The sequence below is a fragment of the Xenopus laevis genome, chromosome 7S (assembly GCF_017654675.1).
Source record: "Xenopus laevis strain J_2021 chromosome 7S, Xenopus_laevis_v10.1, whole genome shotgun sequence".
Lineage (NCBI taxonomy): Eukaryota > Metazoa > Chordata > Amphibia > Anura > Pipidae > Xenopus > Xenopus laevis.
In genome coordinates, this window is record NC_054384.1 from 88,834,878 (window position 1) to 88,853,999 (window position 19,122).

The 19,122-nt window shown below is 38.1% G+C and overlaps 1 protein-coding gene across 2 annotated transcripts in view; it reads left to right on the forward strand.

The window, feature by feature from the left end:
• Nucleotides 1-214: 214 nt before the first annotated feature.
• Nucleotides 215-19,122, forward strand: part of per3.S (period circadian regulator 3 S homeolog) — a 38,607-nt gene continuing 19,699 nt past the window's right edge. For both annotated transcript variants that reach the window (XM_018227991.2, XM_018227992.2), the window contains exons 1-11: nt 215-353; nt 8,802-9,387; nt 10,795-10,946; nt 12,460-12,575; nt 13,429-13,630; nt 15,056-15,104; nt 17,071-17,213; nt 17,339-17,417; nt 17,792-17,898; nt 18,191-18,347; nt 18,441-18,546. In XM_018227991.2, coding sequence (XP_018083480.1) covers nt 9,086-9,387; nt 10,795-10,946; nt 12,460-12,575; nt 13,429-13,630; nt 15,056-15,104; nt 17,071-17,213; nt 17,339-17,417; nt 17,792-17,898; nt 18,191-18,347; nt 18,441-18,546 — 1,413 coding nt within the window. In that variant the 5' untranslated portion in view covers nt 215-353; nt 8,802-9,085. The remainder of the gene's footprint in view (nt 354-8,801; nt 9,388-10,794; nt 10,947-12,459; nt 12,576-13,428; nt 13,631-15,055; nt 15,105-17,070; nt 17,214-17,338; nt 17,418-17,791; nt 17,899-18,190; nt 18,348-18,440; nt 18,547-19,122) is intronic.

Genomic DNA, 19,122 nt, shown 5'->3' on the forward strand with positions numbered 1-19,122 from the left:
GGAATTCAACGTGCCTTGGGACCACGCCTATCGCGACAGGGAGGGTGGTGGAATATCTTAGAGGGCCAATGGGAAGGCAGGAGGCGGAGTCGTGTCACGTTGAACGGGGAATGTGTGTGGTGTGTGAAAGAAGATGGGGAGTCATTAAGGAGTGGGGTGCTGAGGGAAGCGTTGGCTCTTTATCATTGTCTCTTCAGAGCGCGGATACAGGTGCATTTGTCGCTCTCTCTGGTAGTAGTGCCGCCGCCCTTGTGCTTTGAGGTAGAAGTCCGGTTTATTGGCTTTTTTACTGACTGGGGGAGATATGGAGGCCTCCAGCATCATCCTGAGCCACCATGGCGACTGGCAGACAGGTAAGGACCGCTTCTCCTAATGCCTTGTGTGGGACTCCATTGCAATCACCCTGCTAGGACTCCTGGGAGTTGTAGTTCTTCTAAAGTCCTAATGTCAGAGTGAAAACAGACATGGGGCTGCTTGTTGCTTCTGGATGAGCATTTGCAGCTTGTATCTGATCTTGACCAAGTTGCAATTGAGTAGCACTCTCCTGCCTGTTACAGCTTATGGCTCTCTAATGGCTCAACTGCTATTTCTATAAAGCTCCTGGCTTTGCTAGGACTGCAGCCTCCCCAGTTGTGTCTTACTTTATTTCTGGGAAAGGTTTCTGGGAAATGTAGTTCAGCGGGTTGAAATGGAGTACACATGGACATGGACTCGTTTTTCAGGCAGGGATGCTAAATTGCGTCTCTTACAGACCAAACCTTGGGCAGTGACACACAGACGTACTTGTCGCTGATACAAAACAGACTATACTGATAACATTGATAACACAGGGTATTCTCTGGAGGTTTAGGGTCAGGGCACACAGGCAGATTCGGGGAGATTAGTCGCCCGGCGACAAATCGCCTCTTCTTCTGGGCGGCTCATCTCACCGAACTGCCTCCCCGCCGGCTAAAATCGAAATCACCGGCAGGATGGCGATTAGTTTTCCAAAGTCGCATGAAGTTGTCTAGTGATGCAACTTCGGACAACGAATCACTCCGAGCCGACTAATCTCCCCGAATCTGCCTGTGTGCCCTGACCCTATAGCCTAGCCTCAACAAGTAGCTGGCTATAAGTAGCGCCGTGTGTCATAGCCCTTAAGACTTTGGGCCACCATGAAAAACGTTACCGTCCATGTGTACTCCGTTTATGTAATCATAAAACAGTACCTTGTACATGATCCAATCTGAGATCTAATTAATCCTTATTGGAGGCAAAAATCAGCCTATTGAGTTTTGTTTACATGATTTTCTAGGAGACTTAAGGTATGAAGATCCAAATTATGGAAAGATCATTATCCGGAAAGCCCCAATGTCTCTGTGTGACCCAGGCCTAAAACTGGACCCAATACATTTTGGATTGCATGGGTGATATTTGGAGATGGAAAAATTACTGGTTGGCCTTTCATTAGCCAATGATTGTATCGTGTGTGTGGCTCTCTAGCTAGTAGAACACCTGTGCTGTTTTGGGGACTATCCAGCTTTCACTATTCTAATGTCAGCTGCTGTTACCTTGCCGCATAGCCCTGATCATGTCAGGTGACACTTTATATGTATTTATGCAATTAAAATATGACATGAAATAACGTTCTTTAGCCAGCTTACCTATGTCTTTCACTGAGTGCAGAATGGGGCCAGCCAGCACTATTTAGGGATATGGATTTCTGCGCCGCCCCTTATATTTGCATATTATCCCCACCTTATTGATGGGTGAGTCAGATCTGTAGAGCCTTGGGGGCTCTGTCTGTAACATACGGGTCATGTGGACTTCCTGGTGGAGACGCATGACAAAACTGCACCTTAACCCCCGAATGTTGCCGGAATTCTGTATATGCAGTGAATATACACATCTAATAACATGTGAGTAGCAACAGCACCCGTGCATATATTGTTCATCCCTTTTCCCAAAGTCTGGAGTCTGTATAATGCAGGAGCAGTCGCTTGCACCTGACCGTATATAATAGGGAGGGGAGTGTTGGCTCCTACTGACTGTTGCTTTTTTCCAGTGGGAAATTGCAGGCTTAATTGGCCATTTGTATACACAGTTGCTGGTTGTTATGGCTGAGACTGATAAGGGATATATATATATATGTATGTATGTATGTATGTATGTATGTATGTATGTATGTGTATATATATATATATATATATATATATATATATATATATATATATATATATATATATATATATATATATGTATATGTGTGTATGTGTATATACACATACATACATATACATGTGCACAGAGCTTTGAGGAGTGGCAGTATGAGACACATGCAAGAGACTGACACAGAGTGCAGAGCCAATGAGAATCTCTCCTCACAGCCGGCAATGCTCATTGGTCCTGAGCAAACAGAATCCCTTCAGCTCTTACATTCACGTGAATCAGACATGCTTTCTGCTCAACAGCAGTTTGTTTTCTAGTAATTGCCAAGTACATATGCTGCTGTGTATCCAGAGGCTACATTTCCCTGTGCTGACTAATGCATTCAAAGGCTGCTTCTGGGCAGATGATATGGAATGGAAATAAGGACTTAAATTGTCTCCATAAATAAAAGAATATGGGAAATGGTATTGCATATTTCGGAGCTTTCTGGATAATGGGTTTTTAAATATGTCCCATACCTGAACTTCTTTACCATATTTTTAAAACTAGTTGTTTTCAGATAGATCAACAGAAATAACAACTTTTTCCTATTCCTTTCTATTTTCTATGTGTCACAGTTTTTCCAATATTGAAGTGTAAAGGTTGCCGACCCTGTAAGTGTAAACTGTTCTAAATTGATTCATTTATTTGATACATTTCTTATCTTTGTCCCTGCTGAGCAGAATCTCTGGGTTTCATTACAGGCAGCTGTTAGAATTGATACAATAGTTGCGAATACTCCAGAGATGCTGCTTAGAAATGTATCAACTAAATGTTGCAAAATTGTAACAGTTTAGAGTCTGCACCTGAATTACTGAGCTGTCAGACTCAAACACCAGAGACAGGAACATTCAACTTTAAACTTAGATTTTGGAAAAACAGTAAAAAATAAATAATGGAAAGTAATTGAAAAAAGTCTTTATTTCTGGGGAACAATCTGAAAACAACTGAAGTGAAAAAAGCGTTTGGAAGGTGAACAACCCCCTTAAGGGGTAATTTATGACCCAATGGGGTGCAGGAGCACTAAGGGGCATATGAGCTCCAAAACAGATCCCAGATATAACAAATGTATTAATTTTGTATGGTTCCATTGTCCAGGTTGGTCTAAGCTATGAGCAGAAGGCATTCTAGGCATGCTCAAAGGACAAGTAACACAATACATTTCTTTTTACTGGAATTGACACTTTACTGTTGTTGAATTAGGCAACAGGCATAAACCCTGGAGAAATGCACTATACATTATATCCTTAGCATTTAATATTTATTAAAGTGGTTGGTCACCTTTAAATTCACTTTTAGACAATTTGCAATTTTTTTTTAAAAAGATACAAAAAATAGTTATGTCACTGTGTCCTAGGAGGAAAACAGTCTGCAGATTTATGAGAAATACTGTTCACAAAAGAAGATTTTTTTCCACTTTTTCTTTTCCTGACCCTAATTTGCATATGCAAATTCAGATTCGGTTCGGTATTCCGCCAAATCTTTCACCAAGGAGTCGGGGATTCGGCCGAATCCCAAATAGTAGATTTGGTGCGTCCCTACTAAAGTTGCACCGAATCCACTATTTTGGATTTGGCCGGATCCTTTGTGAAAGGTTCGGCCGAATACCGAACCAAATTCTGCGAGAAAGGAATAAGTGGAAATTTTTTTTCACTTCCTTGTTGTGATGAAAAGTCATGTGATTTCCCTTCGCGAATCCTGCTGTAAAAGGCTGAATCCCGAACAGAATCCTGGATTCCCTAGAACTAACATGAATAATCAGAAATGGTATTACATAAAAATTAGTTTTAAGACACGGCAACCCATTTCATTAATGCTAACTATTCCTTGCAGATACTTCTGTGTTCATGGACATCTTTTAGAATAAATAACCATTTTATTGAACTATCCACAGTGTTCTAGACACTGAATCATTTTCTGCTGTGACACAAATTGATCCTGTGCTGTACATCGCCAACTAAAGAGGAGGAGAGAAAGGCTTATGTTCTTACAGGCTTTCTCACATGGATAGAAATGTGTTTCATTGGTTTCTGTTTTGTCAGTAGAAAGTGTAGAACATGAGTTGGCTGATGTATAACTGTACAGTGTGTGCAGGTAATGGGTATATCAATAAAACAAATCCTGGCATGAGATTATAATACTTGTTAATTAAAGCCTTCATCAATAGTATTACAGAGGCATTGGGGAAATGTATTTTTAAAGGACCAGTAACATACATTTTTTAAAAATAAATTTGTTGGTATAGAATGAAAAAAAACCACAAGGACGAATTAAACCTTTAAATTGGTAAGTCTTTATTAAGAAATAACTTGCCGAAACTCCGCTTGCGCTCCTCTTCAGAAAAGGCGATCCATCGTGCGGCGATCGATTTCTCCTCCCTGCTTTCTTTATAGGAGATAGTCAGGGAGGAGAAATCGAGCGCCGCATGATGGATCGCCGCCGTGTCGCCTTTTCTGAAGAGGAGCGCAAGCAGAGTTTTGGTAAGTTATTTCTTAATAAAGATTTAAAAGTTTAATTTGTCCTTGTGGGGTTTTTTTCGTTCTATACTAAATTTTTTATTTTTTTTTAAATTTATGTTACTTGTCCTTTAAAAATACATTTTCCCAATGCCTCTGTAATACCATTGATGGAGACTTTAATTAACAAGTATTGTTATCTCATGCCAGGATTTGTTGTGCGATTTAAACGTTTAATTTGTCTTTGTGTTTTTGTTTTGTTTTTTTTGTTTTATACCAACGAATTTATTTTTTAAAAAAATGAATGTTACTGATCCTTTAAATCATACAGACAGAAGCGACCGAGAAGCATAGCGTTATATCTCTGTTAAAGGGGTGGTTGACCGTTAACTTTTAATATGTTATACAAGGGCCTTTTCTAAGCAACCTTTCAATTGGTCTTCATTATTTTGTTTTATAGGTTTTTTTAATTAAAAACTGACTCGTCCATATTTTAAATGGCGGTCACTGACCCCATCTAGAAACAAATGCTCTGTAAGGCTACACATTTATTGTTATTGCTACTTATTACTGAACTTTCTATTCAGCCCTCTCCTATTCGTATTGCAGTCCCTTATATAAATCAATGCATGGTTGCTAGGGTAATTTGGGCCCTAGCAACCAGATAGCTCAACCTGCAAACTGAAGAGCTGTTGAGTAAAAAATGAAATAAGTAAAAACCTCAAAATAATACAAAATGAAAACCAATTGCAAGTTGTCTCAGAATATCACTCTCTACATCATACTAAAAGTTAATTTAAAGGTGAACACCCCCTATTACAGTATTCCTTAGAATTCTGAAGACCGTTTTCCTCCCCCCAAGTATTCTGATGTTTTAGGACGCAGTGACAACTTTTTTTTTTTTTTTGTATTTTTTCTGCAATTTTGCATTTTACACATTGGTGACTGAAATCTTTTTATTGGATAATTTACTTACGTTCTCGCCTACTCTGTTTTGTCGAAAATGGATTAGGAAACCAAAATTGCCATGTCTTTGGAATTCTTTTATCATTTAAAGTGCGTGTTAATAATGAGATAATTATGATTATTACTTTGCTTCTGTGGTAATCCCGCTGCATTGCATACCCTCATCTTCAACATTTACGTCACTAAATCTTTGTAAGGCGGATAATGAGAGAAGGCTCATTGCTACAGTGATGGATTATATAGCCTGAATTAACAGGGATGGTTTTATATCATCATGATCTCTATTATCGTGGGAGAAAGTCCATTATGTAATCTAATATACGACATTTCAAAGCAGATGAAAGAGGAGAACTTTGAAGCATATGTACTGTACAGTATTGATGCACCGAATCCAAGATTCGGCTCGGGATTTGGCCAGGATTCGGCTGAATCCTTCTCCCTGGCCGAACCGAATCCTAATTTACATATGCAAATTAGGGGCAGGGAGGGAAATCGCGTGACCTTTTGTCTCATGCAAATTAGGATTTGGTTCGGTATTCGGCTTAATCTTTCGCAAAGGATTCGGGGGTTCGGCCGAATCCAAAATAGTGGATTCGGTGCATCCCTCCCTACTAGGGATGCACCAAATCCACTATTTTGGATTCGGCCGAATCCTTCGCGAAGGATTCGGCCAAATACCAAACTGAATCCTAATTTGCATATGCAAATCCTGGGAAGGGAAAAACATTTTTTGCTTCCTTGTTTTGTGACAAAAAGTCATGTGATTTCCCTCTCCGCCCCTAATTTGCATATGCAAATTAGGGTTCGGATTCGGTTCGGCCGGGCAGAAGGATTCGGCCGAATCCTGCTGAAAAAGGCCAAATCCTGGATTCGGTGCATCCCTATTATTTACTTACTTATTTTCAATTTGTGGTGTGAATTGTGGCTTTGACTTATGGGAAGACCATCTCCTAAGACTCAATTTTAAGCAAATAATTTGTATTCTTTTAGAATAATTTCATTTTTCTCTGATATTGAACCTGTACTTTATCCCAGCTAAGCAGTGTGAATCCATATTGGTGGCAAAACAATCCAGTTGGTCTTATTTCATGTTTGAATGATTTTTAACAAACTTAGAGGCCTATTTATCTACAGTGTCATTTCAAAACCGCAACTAAACTCACTTTCTTTAAAACCACAATTGTCATGAAATTTATTAAAAGATCCAAACTGAAAAAGGATGATCGAGAAAAGTCAGAGCAAAGTAGTGAAAACTGCGACTTTCTCAACTTGTCCCACGATAACCATTATTTTTATGTATTGTCACACAAAAGCCAGTGTAAAAAACACCCCAAAACCTCTAAAACCATGAATCAAAGAAAGGTCTTTTAGTTGTAAAAGAGACCTTTTACATTGACTTTGACAGGTTTTAGCTGGAGTATTTAGAATTTGGAAGTGTCACCATTTTGTCTCCTAATAAATCCCAGAAACGTTGCTTTTTTTTTCTTGTGACTTTATTTGGGATTTTTGGCGTCAAAAAAACAGATCCCCCTCAAAAAGTTTGATAAATTGGCCCCTTAATGTATGGTGATCCAAATTACAGAAAGATCCCTTATCTGGAACACGCCAGGTCCAATAAATCTCTATAACAGACCCTATTCCTGTATGTGGAAAACATTTGTATTGTTTCAATTGCATTTTGTTGTAGTTTTGTATTTATATACATTTCATTTTATTTATTTAAACCAGGTATAATTGATTTACAGGGTTGTTGCAAAACTACATCTCCCACAGTGGCATGTTGGGGTCGTGCTGGGAGCTATAGTTTAACTCTCGCCTATTTCGCCAACCCACACTGCTGACATTTACACCAGTCATCAGTCCCTGGCTCCTCACGTTGCTTAGAATGTGGTCAATGTGATGTTTTTTCACCCCACAGTCACACCTGTCAGCATAGGTATTTGTCACTGAATCACTTGATTCTCTTTCATACTTTTGCCTCCCTCCCAGCTTAATTATCCAGACAATGATTTATTGCTCTTTAAGATAAACTGCCTTCTATGAAAAAGGCTCCTAATTCTAGTTGAACTGAATTTCTAATTACAGGTATGGGAACTGTTATCCAGAATGTTAGGGACCTGGGATTTTCCAGATAACAGATCTTTCTGTAGTTTGGATCGTCATACCTTAAGGGTAAGGTCACACCTGGAGATTGGGGAGGCTTAGTCGCCCGGCAACTAATCGCCTTTTCTTTGGGCCGACTAATCTCCCGAATGGCTTCCCCTTGTTTTCCGCCTGCTAGAATGAAAAATCACCTGCGGCATGGCACTCCAGGCGCTTCGTTTTCAGAAGTCGGCCGAAGCTTCCTCATGAGGCAACTTCGGGCGACTTCGGAAAACAAAGTAACGCGAGTGCCATGGAGCAGGAGATTTCTCATTCTAGCAGGCGGAAAACCAGGGGAAGCCATTCGGGGAGATTAGACGCCCCAAAGAAGAGGCGATTAGTCGCCGGGCGACTAGATCTCCCCCAATCTCCAGGTGTGACCTTACCCTAAATCTACTAAAAAATCATGGAGAGGCCGAAACTTTAGTCTTTCATGTAAATAAAACATTTTTTAGAAGAAAAGTATCCAGGTGGGTGGAAATGCTATAGAAAAGATGGCAATATTATTGTTGCCACTGAAGATTTTGTGCAGCATTCACAGACAAAGGGAACTTATGTTACTATTCATTACAGTCAATACAAATTAGGGATGCACCGAATCCAGGATTCGGCTCGGGATTCGGCCAGGATTTGCCTTTTTTCAGCAGGATTCCTTCTGCCCGTCCGAACTGAATCTGAATCCTAATTTGCATATGCAAATCAGGGGTGGGAGGGAAATCGCATGACTTTTTGTCACAAAACAAGGAAGTCGATTTTTTTCCCCTTACCACCACTAATTTGCATATGCAAATTAGGATTCAGATTCGGTATTCAATGGAATCTTTCGTGAAGGATTCGGGTTGATTCGGTGCATCCTTAATACAAATGCAGTCTATGTTGGTTGCTGGCAAGTAGAATGATGCCATTCAGTTGTGAAATTGTGCACTCACAATATACTATTCTTGCATTCTTGTTGCTGGCAAGTATATTGATGCCATTTAGTTGTGAAATTGTGCAATTACAAGACATTGCATTGTTTTGCTAATTCATTTTTTTTTTTATATGTTTTAGGCAGATACTGTTAACGTGATTTCCGCAGAATACTACGTTTCAAAGTTTTTTTTTGTGGAGGATCAAATTCCAGCCGCCGTCACAAATGTGGCAGATTCCAGTATATTTTACATTATCCGTATTTCACTGTAAAAGATTATTATACTTTTCAAAAGTACCGGTGCAGACCTGAGCAGTGCTAGTCTAACTTACTGTGGTTACTTGGTGATCACACAACAGACCCTTTATCAGCGTTGGTAGCCATACTAAGCAGCGCTCACACTTTGTAGCATTTCATCACAACCATGAGCGTGGAGCCTCTGAACGATAACTTGATCCAAAAAGAGGACTGGTCCACAGCCACAATGACAGAAAGTGAAAAACCTTTAGAAAAAACATTTGACTGTGAAGCTTTGGAGGATCAAAACTGCCAGCATCATGTGGACATGGAGATGCACTCAAATGGCTCCAATGGAAATGATTCCAGTGGAAATGACTGCCATGGACATGAGTCCAGTGGGACAGATTCACACGTTAACGAGCCCAGTCGAAGAGCAAACTGCGCTTTTAGAAGACCAAGCAAATCCACAGGAAGCAGCAACAACAGGTGACACATTCATATCCTTTGAAATATATTGGGGCAAGAAAACCGTATTAGCCCGCTGCTCATGAAACGGCAGGTATTCAAATCCAATTTGGTCAGTTTGACCATCTGTTTACACGTCTTCTGCAACTTGACGAATGCTGAATGGAAAAAAAAAAATAATTTAAGAAGCCCTATGGAATAACTGGTTCCATTCACTGTGAAAAAGAAAAAAAAAAGAGAAAATTTTTAAATTTGTCCAGATCCTCCACAAATGATTTGATTGATTATGCCCAGTACTACACAAAGTACTTGGATTCATACAAATCCAGAAACAAATTCTGCATAAATAAGTAAGATGAAAGATTTTTTTTTTGCTCCGTTGTTGTCAAGAACCACTGATACTGGGATAAATTATTTTGCAGTAACTATTGTTGCAGTCATTATATGCCCAGTATTTTGGAAGTAGTAAATCAGGAAGACCTTATAGGAATAGTAAAGCGGGAGTCCCATAAACATATATTCCAGTATTGATTGCAATACTGTAAAGGAACAGTAACACCAAAAAACAAAAGTGTATCAAATTGATACAAATATTACATAAGGCTGCTCTGCACTCGTGAAAGCTCTGTGTTTGCTTCAGAAAGACTACTATAGTAGTCTTAGTAATAAACAAAGCAAACGCATAACTTTTGCAAAAGTACATTATATTTTAATTACTTTGATACTTTCTTTTGTGTTACTGTTTCTTTAAAGGGTTAATTTCATGGGAAAACGTGTTTTTTTCAAAACACATCAGTTAATTGTGCTGCTCCAGCAGAATTCTGCACTGTAATCCAATTCTCAAATGAGAAAACTGATTTTTTTTTTTTATATTCAATTTTGAAATCTGACATGGGGCTAGACATATTGTCCGTTTCCCAGCTGCCCCCAGTCATGTGACTTGTGCCTGCACTTTAGGATGGAACTACTTTCTGGCAGGCTGTTATTTCTTCTACTTAATGTAACTGAATCAGTCTCAGTAGGACTTGGCTTTTACTATTGAGTGTTGTTTTTAGATCTACCAGACCGCTGTTATCTTGTGTTAGGGAGCTGCTATCTGGTTACCTTCCCATTGTTCTTTTGTTAGAACTTGCAGTACAGCAGAAAAGAGTGACTGAAGTTTAGCAGAGCACAAGTCACACGACTGGGGGCAGCTTGGAAACTGTCAATATGTCTAGCCCCATGTCAGATTTCAAAATTGAATATGAAAAATCTGTTTGCTCTTTTGAGAAATGGATTTCAGTGCAGAATTCTGCTGGAGCAGCACTGTTAACTGATGCGTTTTGAAAAAAACATATTTTCCCATGACAGTATCCCTTTAAGGAAGGCGAGCCTAATTTGTGTATGTTTATAGCATTTGTGGCAATAAAAAACTGTTTCCTTTTGTAGTGAACAAACGGACAGAACTCGGTCTCACAAGGAATTAATGAGCATGGTGCAGGAAATGAAGAGAAGACTGACACATGAAAAATTTAACCGTAGCAAGCCCAGCACTGTCGATGCTCTCAACTACGCCTTGAAATGTGTTAGACAAGTACAAGGTAAGTCGTTTTACTATCGCTAAAACTTCTAGAAATATGACATACTGTTTACTTTAATGATTTTATTACAATATTTTAGCATCTTTCTGTCAACTCTTTTAAAGGGGTTGTTCACACTTTTTTACAGTTCAGTTGTTTTCAGATTGTTCACCATAAATAAAGCTTTATTCAATTGCTTTCCTTCTTTTATTTTTTACTGTTTCCCAAAAAATGTAAGTTTAAATTTGAATATTCCTGTCTCTATTGTTTCAGTCGGGCAGCTCAGTGATCCAGGAGCAGATTCGGAACTGTTACAATTTGCTACAATTAGTTGATGCATTTTTCAGCAGTATCTGTGGAGTATTAGCAACTATTGTATCTCTAACAGCTGCCTTTAATGAAACTCAGGGATTCTGCTTAGCAGGGACAGAGATCACACATCTATCAATTAAATGTATCAATTTAGAACAGTTAGGGTCAGGGCACACAGGCAGAATCGGAAAGATTAGTCGCTGGCGACAAATCTCCTCTCCTTCGGGGCGACTAATCTCCTCGTAAGGCAACTTCGGGCGACTTCGGAAAACGAATTGTGCCGAGTGCCATCCCGCTAGCGATTTGCATTTTAGCCGATGGGAAGGCAGGGGAGGCAGTTCGGGGAGATTAGTTGCCCCGAAGGAGAGGAGATTTGTCGACGGGCGACTAAATCTCCCTGAATCTGCCTGTGTGCCCTGACCCTTAAAAAGTCGTCGACCCCTCCCCCCGAGCAGCTTTAGAAGGTGACAAATGAAACACTTCAGTAATAGAAAAACAGCCATAAATAGAAAACAGAAAGTAATTTATTTCCAGTGAACTATAGGAAACCATCTGAACTGAAAAATGTGACATCCCTGAAAGTTTCAGTGGAAATGTTGAGGTTTTAACTTTAACATTTTTTTTTTTGTTTTTTAGCTCAGATGAATGATAGGAGTTGTAGTACAAGTACATTCATATTGTGGAAGGGTGTGACTTATAGGGGTAGTTCACCTTTAATGTAACTTTGTTATAGAACGGCCAATTCTAAGCAACTGGTTTTGATTATTTATTTTTTATAGTTTTATAATTATTTGCCTTTTTCTTCTGACTCTTTGCAGCTTACAAATGGGTGTCGCTGACCCTATATAAAAGGGAAAAGCTCTGTAAGGCTACAAATGTATTCTTATTGCTAATTTTAATTATCGGTCCTTCTATTCAGGACAACTCCTATTCATATTCCAGTCTCTTATTGAAATCATTGTATTGTTGCTAGGGTAATTTGAACCCTGGCAACCACATTGCTGAAATGGCAGACTGGAGAGCTGCTGAATAAAAGGCTAAATAACTCAAAAAACACAAATAATAAAAAATGAAAACCAATTGCTCTTTGTCTCAGAATATCACTCTCTACATCATACTAAAAGTTAGGTGAACCACCCCTTTAACTAGTGACTTTTGCTTCCTCTTTTATAGATGAAAACTACAAGCTAGAATGTAATTTTTTTTATTTTTTTGTCTGTAGCAAACAGTGCATTTTTCGAGGCTCTCAGTGATAGTGGAACATGTCGAATGGATCCAGCTGTACACACAGTTGAGGACTTGGAGACAATAACATCTGAACACCCACCAAAGAATACAGTAAGTATGCCTAGAAAACAGTAAAGAAATTTGTGGCGACAAATTTGCCCATCACTAGCCATCACCCTTACAAGGTCTTTAAATGAAAATGTTTACACTCACACCTTGCCCAATACCTTCCTTACAAGTCGTAGATATGTAACTGCAAGTCTTGCTAATTTACTAACTCCCTCCCACCGTATGTTCACTGTGTTCCTTGGCCTTTTAATGAAATCAGAGGGTACATTTTTCACATTACATTCTGCATAAACTTTATTTTTTTTTTTTGGGGAGACCAATTTTTTTTTATCTACCTCAGAGCTCAGAAGAAAAAAGGCTCAAGACAAACAGGACAGATAACTCTGTTTTGTGTGGTTGTTGCCAATTTTAGTGTCTTTTGTGGGGTTTTTTGTTATGTGTCATGCCTAATTAGTCATAATAAGACCTATATATAAAGCATATATAATAAAAAAAAATGTAATTACATTTCAGATGTTATGTAAAGTTGTTTACTTATTTTATCAATTTTAGTCATTCAGCAGAATCTGAGGAGAGCAGTGCCTGAATAGATTCTGGTTAAAAAAAAAAAAATAATAATAATAATTGTAAATGCTGTGCTAGAAACACATTTTATATAAGGTGTTGATTAGTCGTTTTCAAGGTGTGATAATGCTGCTTACAGCTCACTTACATAATATTTAAATTTATATCCCTTGTTTATGGTTTATTTCCACAAACTCACTCTCTCACACACGACCCTCTGATATAATATATATCTAGATCTAGCAGGTCCATTGAACTATGTATAAAGTTAACTAGTGCCCTTTACTCTACTGTCATTTTTAACTTTTATCATTTTTGTTTTAATTCTCAGGATACCTTTGTAATCGTTTTTTCGCTAACCTCTGGGAAAATGGTGTATATCTCCGAACAAGCAGCTTACATCCTGAATTGTAAGAAGAAGCTGCTGGACTCCTCTAGGTTTGTGGAACTCCTGGCCCCTCAGGATGTCCGTGTATTCTACAAGCACACAACGCCGTCTCATCTGCTACCCTGGAATGTAGGAGCAGAGACAGGTAATCATCCCTGCTTAAGAACAACTATTTAAATCGTGCAAAAAAAATTCGTTTTTGTAGGGTTTAAATTTATTTAGCAGCCAAAATAGTATGGGAACTCGTTAAGAAGCTTTGTTTGCAACATTATTTGTTTTATGCCATAAATGTAATGCATATAGATTGCCACTTGTGATGTGAGATACTTTTACTTCAGTTACTTTTAGGGCTCTTACAGACGAACGAGCGTTTGAAGCTGCGCTCCCCTGCATTCCGTTTTTTTGAAATGCAGGGGAGCGCAGCTTCAAAGGCTCGTCTGTAAGAGCCCTTAGTCCAATGTTTTTCAGATTCTCTTTGAGATTGGGAGAGGGTTTGGTCTGAGCAAAAAGTGCTTACAGCTTTCTTTGCTTCCAAACAACACAGTTAAAATGTTCAGTATGCAATTTCATTTGCTTCAGGTGTTCAAGTGGGGTTGCCAAAGTTAAATACATCATTTATGTGTGTCCCCTTAAAGGGGCTGTTCTCCTTTCAAACATTTTTTCAATTTAGTTGTTTTTAGATTGTTCCCCAGAAATAAAGACTTTTTTCAATTACTTTCCATTATTTATTTTTACTGTTTTTCCAAAATCTAAGTTTAGAGTTGAATGTTCCTGTCTCTGGTGTTTGAGTCTGGCAGCTCAGTTATTCAAGTGCAGACTCTAAACTTACAATTTTGCAACATTTAGTTGATACATTTCTCAGCAGCATCTCTGGAGTATTAGTAACTATTGTATCAATTCTAACAGCTGCCTGTAATGAAACCCAGAGATTCTGCAGGGACAAAGGTAAGAAATGTATCAACTAAATGTATCAATTTAGAACAGTTTACAGGGTCGGTGACCCACCTCCCAGACCTGCTTCAGAAGGGGGAAAAAAGACACTTGACACTTCAATATTAGAAAAACGGTCACACATAGAAAATATTAAGTCATTGGAAAAAGTAATTATTTCTGGTGTTCTATCTGAAAACAACTAGTTGTTTGAAGGTGAACCATCCCTTTAAATTGGTTGTTCACCTTTAGTCCAACTTTTAGTATGATTTTTTTAGCTTTTTATTCAGCAGCTCTCCAGTTTGCAATTTCAACAATCTGGTTGCTAGGGTCCACATTTCCCTAGCAACCATAAATTGATTTGATTATGAATAGGAGAGTGCCTGAATAGAAAGATAGAGAGAGAGAGAGTAGTACAAGTAGCAATAAAAATACATTTGTAGCTTTACGGAGCATTTGTTTTTAGATGGGGTCAGTTGGAAAGCATCAGGAGAAGAAGGCAAATTATTTAAAAACTATAGAAAATAAAAAATAAAGACCAATTAAAAATTTGCTTAGTATTAGTCATTCGAAATGTTAATTTAAACCCCTTTAACATTTTGTGCTGACAAAGATTATAAGATAGTCTGTTGTCTTGCAGCCTCACTATATGAATACACTCAAGTGAAATCATTTTTCTGCAGAATAAGGTAAGCTTGGTGTGCATGTGCATAAAGATAATTCGATATGATTAATTGATTCGTGTTATACCCCTATTTTTGATCATCAAAGAAACCGGTGCTTCCTGGCACTATAGCTTAAATTTAGCTAATGATACATTCTCTTGTATTGATCCTTTAGAAAAATTCCAAAAATGAACAGCTTGTGTCAGTAAAAATAATTTAATTTTAGCTGGCGCAGAGTGAGGGAAGACGTTTGGGGAGATTGGTCGCCGCAAAAACGAGGCGATTAGTCGCCAGGCAAATCTCCCCAAAACGCCCAGTGTGGACTTACCCTTATTGCCTATGGGAAAGCTTTTTACTGGAGAGTGCGGGAGATTAGTTGCCCAAAGAAGCAGCGATTTATCGCTAGCAATTAATCTCCTGGTGTGTCACTGCCCTAAACAACTTTCATCTATTAATAGCCTTCCACGCCCCCAGTTTCCTCTCTGATATGATTATAGTTTAGTGGTAATGTGCTGCTGACTGAATGTTTGTTTGATTAGTTAATCACTTCTCTCTCTCCAGTTCTCTGTAGCTGTCATCATGTTTATTTTACTTCAGATATTCTTTCCTTCTATTGGCCCTGCTCACATTGTTCTTGCCTTTTATGTGCTGAAAGGACTAGCAATGCATGTATTAATTGAGTAAATAAGAGGTTCTTACCAATCTGTTTTGGATGGAGGCCTCCATTATTTTAAACTAGCATTGCTAGCTATTAAAGGAACACTACACATTTTATGTAAAAAAACAAAAAACCACTGTACCCTGCTCCAATAACAGCTCAATCCTGTTTAAAGTTTATTATATTATATTCAAAGCTTTATCAAAAATACAGTTCTAAAACTCTGCTCTTGGATGTCTTCCCAAGATTGCTAGATTTATGGCTGACCACCACGCTGCCTTTACAGTTCGCAGCACTTACAGAGATAAAGCAAGCGGAGAAATAAGGTGAACAGGGCTACAAAACTCTCTGTATTGCAGCAAGAACTAGTTAAGAATTTAGAAGTCTAGCTAGGAGAAGTGCCACACCATGAATCGTAAACAGTTCATGTCACCCTTTTGCCTTATTGGTAGGACATCCAGAAGCAGAGCTTTTTAACAATATTTTTGATAAAAAAAAAATTGAATATAATACACTTAATGAAGGATAGAACTGTTATTGGAGCAGCGTACAGTTGATTTCTTGTATAACATTTTTTACTGTTTCTTTAGGCATGTATATTATATGCAGGATTACTAGACTTATGCTGGTTTCTATGTAAAGTTTTTGCTTGTGCCTTCTCAGCTTTAAAGAAGAAGTAAAGCTTAACTAAAGAAGTAGCTAGAAATGTTGTACATTATGTTTTGGGCTTCTGTACCAGCCCAAGACAACCACAGCCCTTTATCAGTGAAGATATGTGTCTCCAAAGATGCCCCAGTAGCTCCCCATCTTCTTTTCTGCTAATTCATTGCATATGATCTGTGCTGCTGTCACTTACTGAGCTTAGGGACCCACTCACAATATACATTACACATAGAATATAAATGTCACAATTTATGGCTGATTAGTAATTAATATAGATAATTACTGCATGACAGCACAAAACCAGTGCAATTAACATCAGAATTTAATAATCGGCCCTGTAGCATCAGCTTATATTACAGACAAACCTCATTTTCTGCTTGATAATTTGTGACCACTCCTAAGCTTAGCTTCTCAATGTATGCTTCTTGCATGGCAAGGGAGCTCCTCTACATGAAAGAGAAATCTACATAACCGAAAACCAGTAGTACTTGAGTGTAATCAATTCAAATATGAAATCCCACAATATTTTAGCAGAAATATTTAATGTCTTTGTTCTAGCACCTAGATTATGATAATATTCCGGGCATGATTGTTTGAATGCAGGAATGACCATTTTAGCAATGTACCTATGTGATGAATAAACAATTCTTATGGGTTTTTTTTTTCTAGAGGAGGAAAGGATCGGGAACATGACATCCGGTATAATCCATACAGAATGACCCCATATTCTGTCAAGGTGCGCAGTGCTGATAATGCTGAGCCAGAGCCATGCTGCCTTGCCTTGGTAGAAAAGATCCACTCGGGTTATGAAGGTGAGATACTAGCAGCTCAGAAGAAGCGTAGTAATGCCTTGGACATTACAATCCGTTTTTGTTCAGCCCCCCCAAGGGAATCATATAATTATACTGTACGTTTCCCTCTATTTATTATGTTTTAGCTCCCAGAATCCCTTTGGACAAAAGAATATTTACAACTACTCACACGCCGGGCTGTGTTTTTCTTGAAGTTGATGATCGGTAAGCATTCTTTATGGTTTAATGTTTTGTGTTTACTTGCTCTGCAGAATTTGTAGCATGTCTGTAAAACCGGAGGATCATGGGATGGATTTGGCCCTCTTATGGATATCATGGCCTCACAACCTTACCAAGGGGTTAACAGATATTGTGCACCATAATTATTTTATTATAATCAGGCTCCTAACTTAGTGGGAAAATTGAACTGCAACCTGCAAAAAAGAGTCCAGTCACTTCATATGACATATGCAAATATAGTGTTATTTTCCAATACTGGAGCTATAGCCTGCCATAATCTATACATGCATGACTTTTTTTTTTTTTTTTTTTTTTTTTTTCTTTTGCTTATTTACGGTCAGTTTTGTTTTTTATTTCAGAGCTGTACCTTTATTGGGCTACTTGCCACAAGACTTGGTTGGAACGTCTCTCCTGATGTATTTGCACCCAGAGGATCGTCCTTTAATGCTAGCAATGCATAAAAAAGGTAGATGCTTGCCAACCATTGCAACTGTTTTAATCTTGGCAAAGAACCCACAATCATCTAAAATCGCACATTAGTATTAAATAACTATTATTGGTTAGTAAATGGGGAATTTCACATTTTGAAGTAAATGTATTATAATGTATAATGTATAAATTGCCTGCCACTGCCACATTTTGCATGCTTCAATATAAAGGGATACTGTTCAAGTAAAAATCAGTATGTATATTTAGACTGAGGTGTGTGTATATACTGTAGCATGTAGTTATATCTAAATCTTTTTTTTTTTTTTAAGTTTTGAAGTATGCTGGACAGCCTCCATTTGAGCACTCTCCTATCAGGTTCTGCACTCAAAATGGGGACTATATAACACTGGACACTAGCTGGTCAAGCTTTGTCAATCCGTGGAGCAGAAAGGTGGCGTTTATCATTGGTCGACATAAAGTCAGAACGTAAGTTTATTCATCGTTATAATATTCTTCTTATCATGATAGTGAGTAGCATATTTTGTCTTATTAAACCAAATTTGTTTTGTTTTATTACAGGGGACCGCTTAATGAAGATGTTTTTGCTGCGCCGAGCAAAGAAATTCTCAGTGTTGATAAGGAGATAAAAGAATTGCAAGGCCAGATTTACAAGGTCTTTTTGCAAGTAAGGAATATTCTTAAACTCTGTCAAATATATATGCAAGAATAGCAGCATTCTTTGCAGTTTCAGTACAGCTATGGGGCCTGTTATCCAGAATGCTCGGGACCTTGGGTTTTCCGGATAACAGATCTTTCTTTAATTTGGATCTTCATATCGTAAATTTGCTAGAAAATCACATAAACATTAAATAAACCCAATAATCTGGGTTTGCTTCCAGTAAGGATTAGTTATACCTTAGTTTGGATCAATTACAAGATACTGTCTTATTATTACAGAGAATAATGAAAAATTAAAAAAAAAATTGGATTATTTGATTATAATGGCGACTATGGGAGACAATCTTTCCGTAATTCGGTTAATGTGTTTCTGGATAACTGATCTCATACCTCTGGGCAATGAAAAGCAGCAATTGTTGTTCACAGATGATGCAATTTTATTAATTTATCTCAAATTTGAATACACAAATTGAGGTCCAGATTTGGATTGATATTCAGCCAAATCTAGTAATTTGTGAATGGGACGCTGAAAGGATTTCATCTGCCCAGACTAATCAGCAATAGCTCAATTGTCCCTGACTCA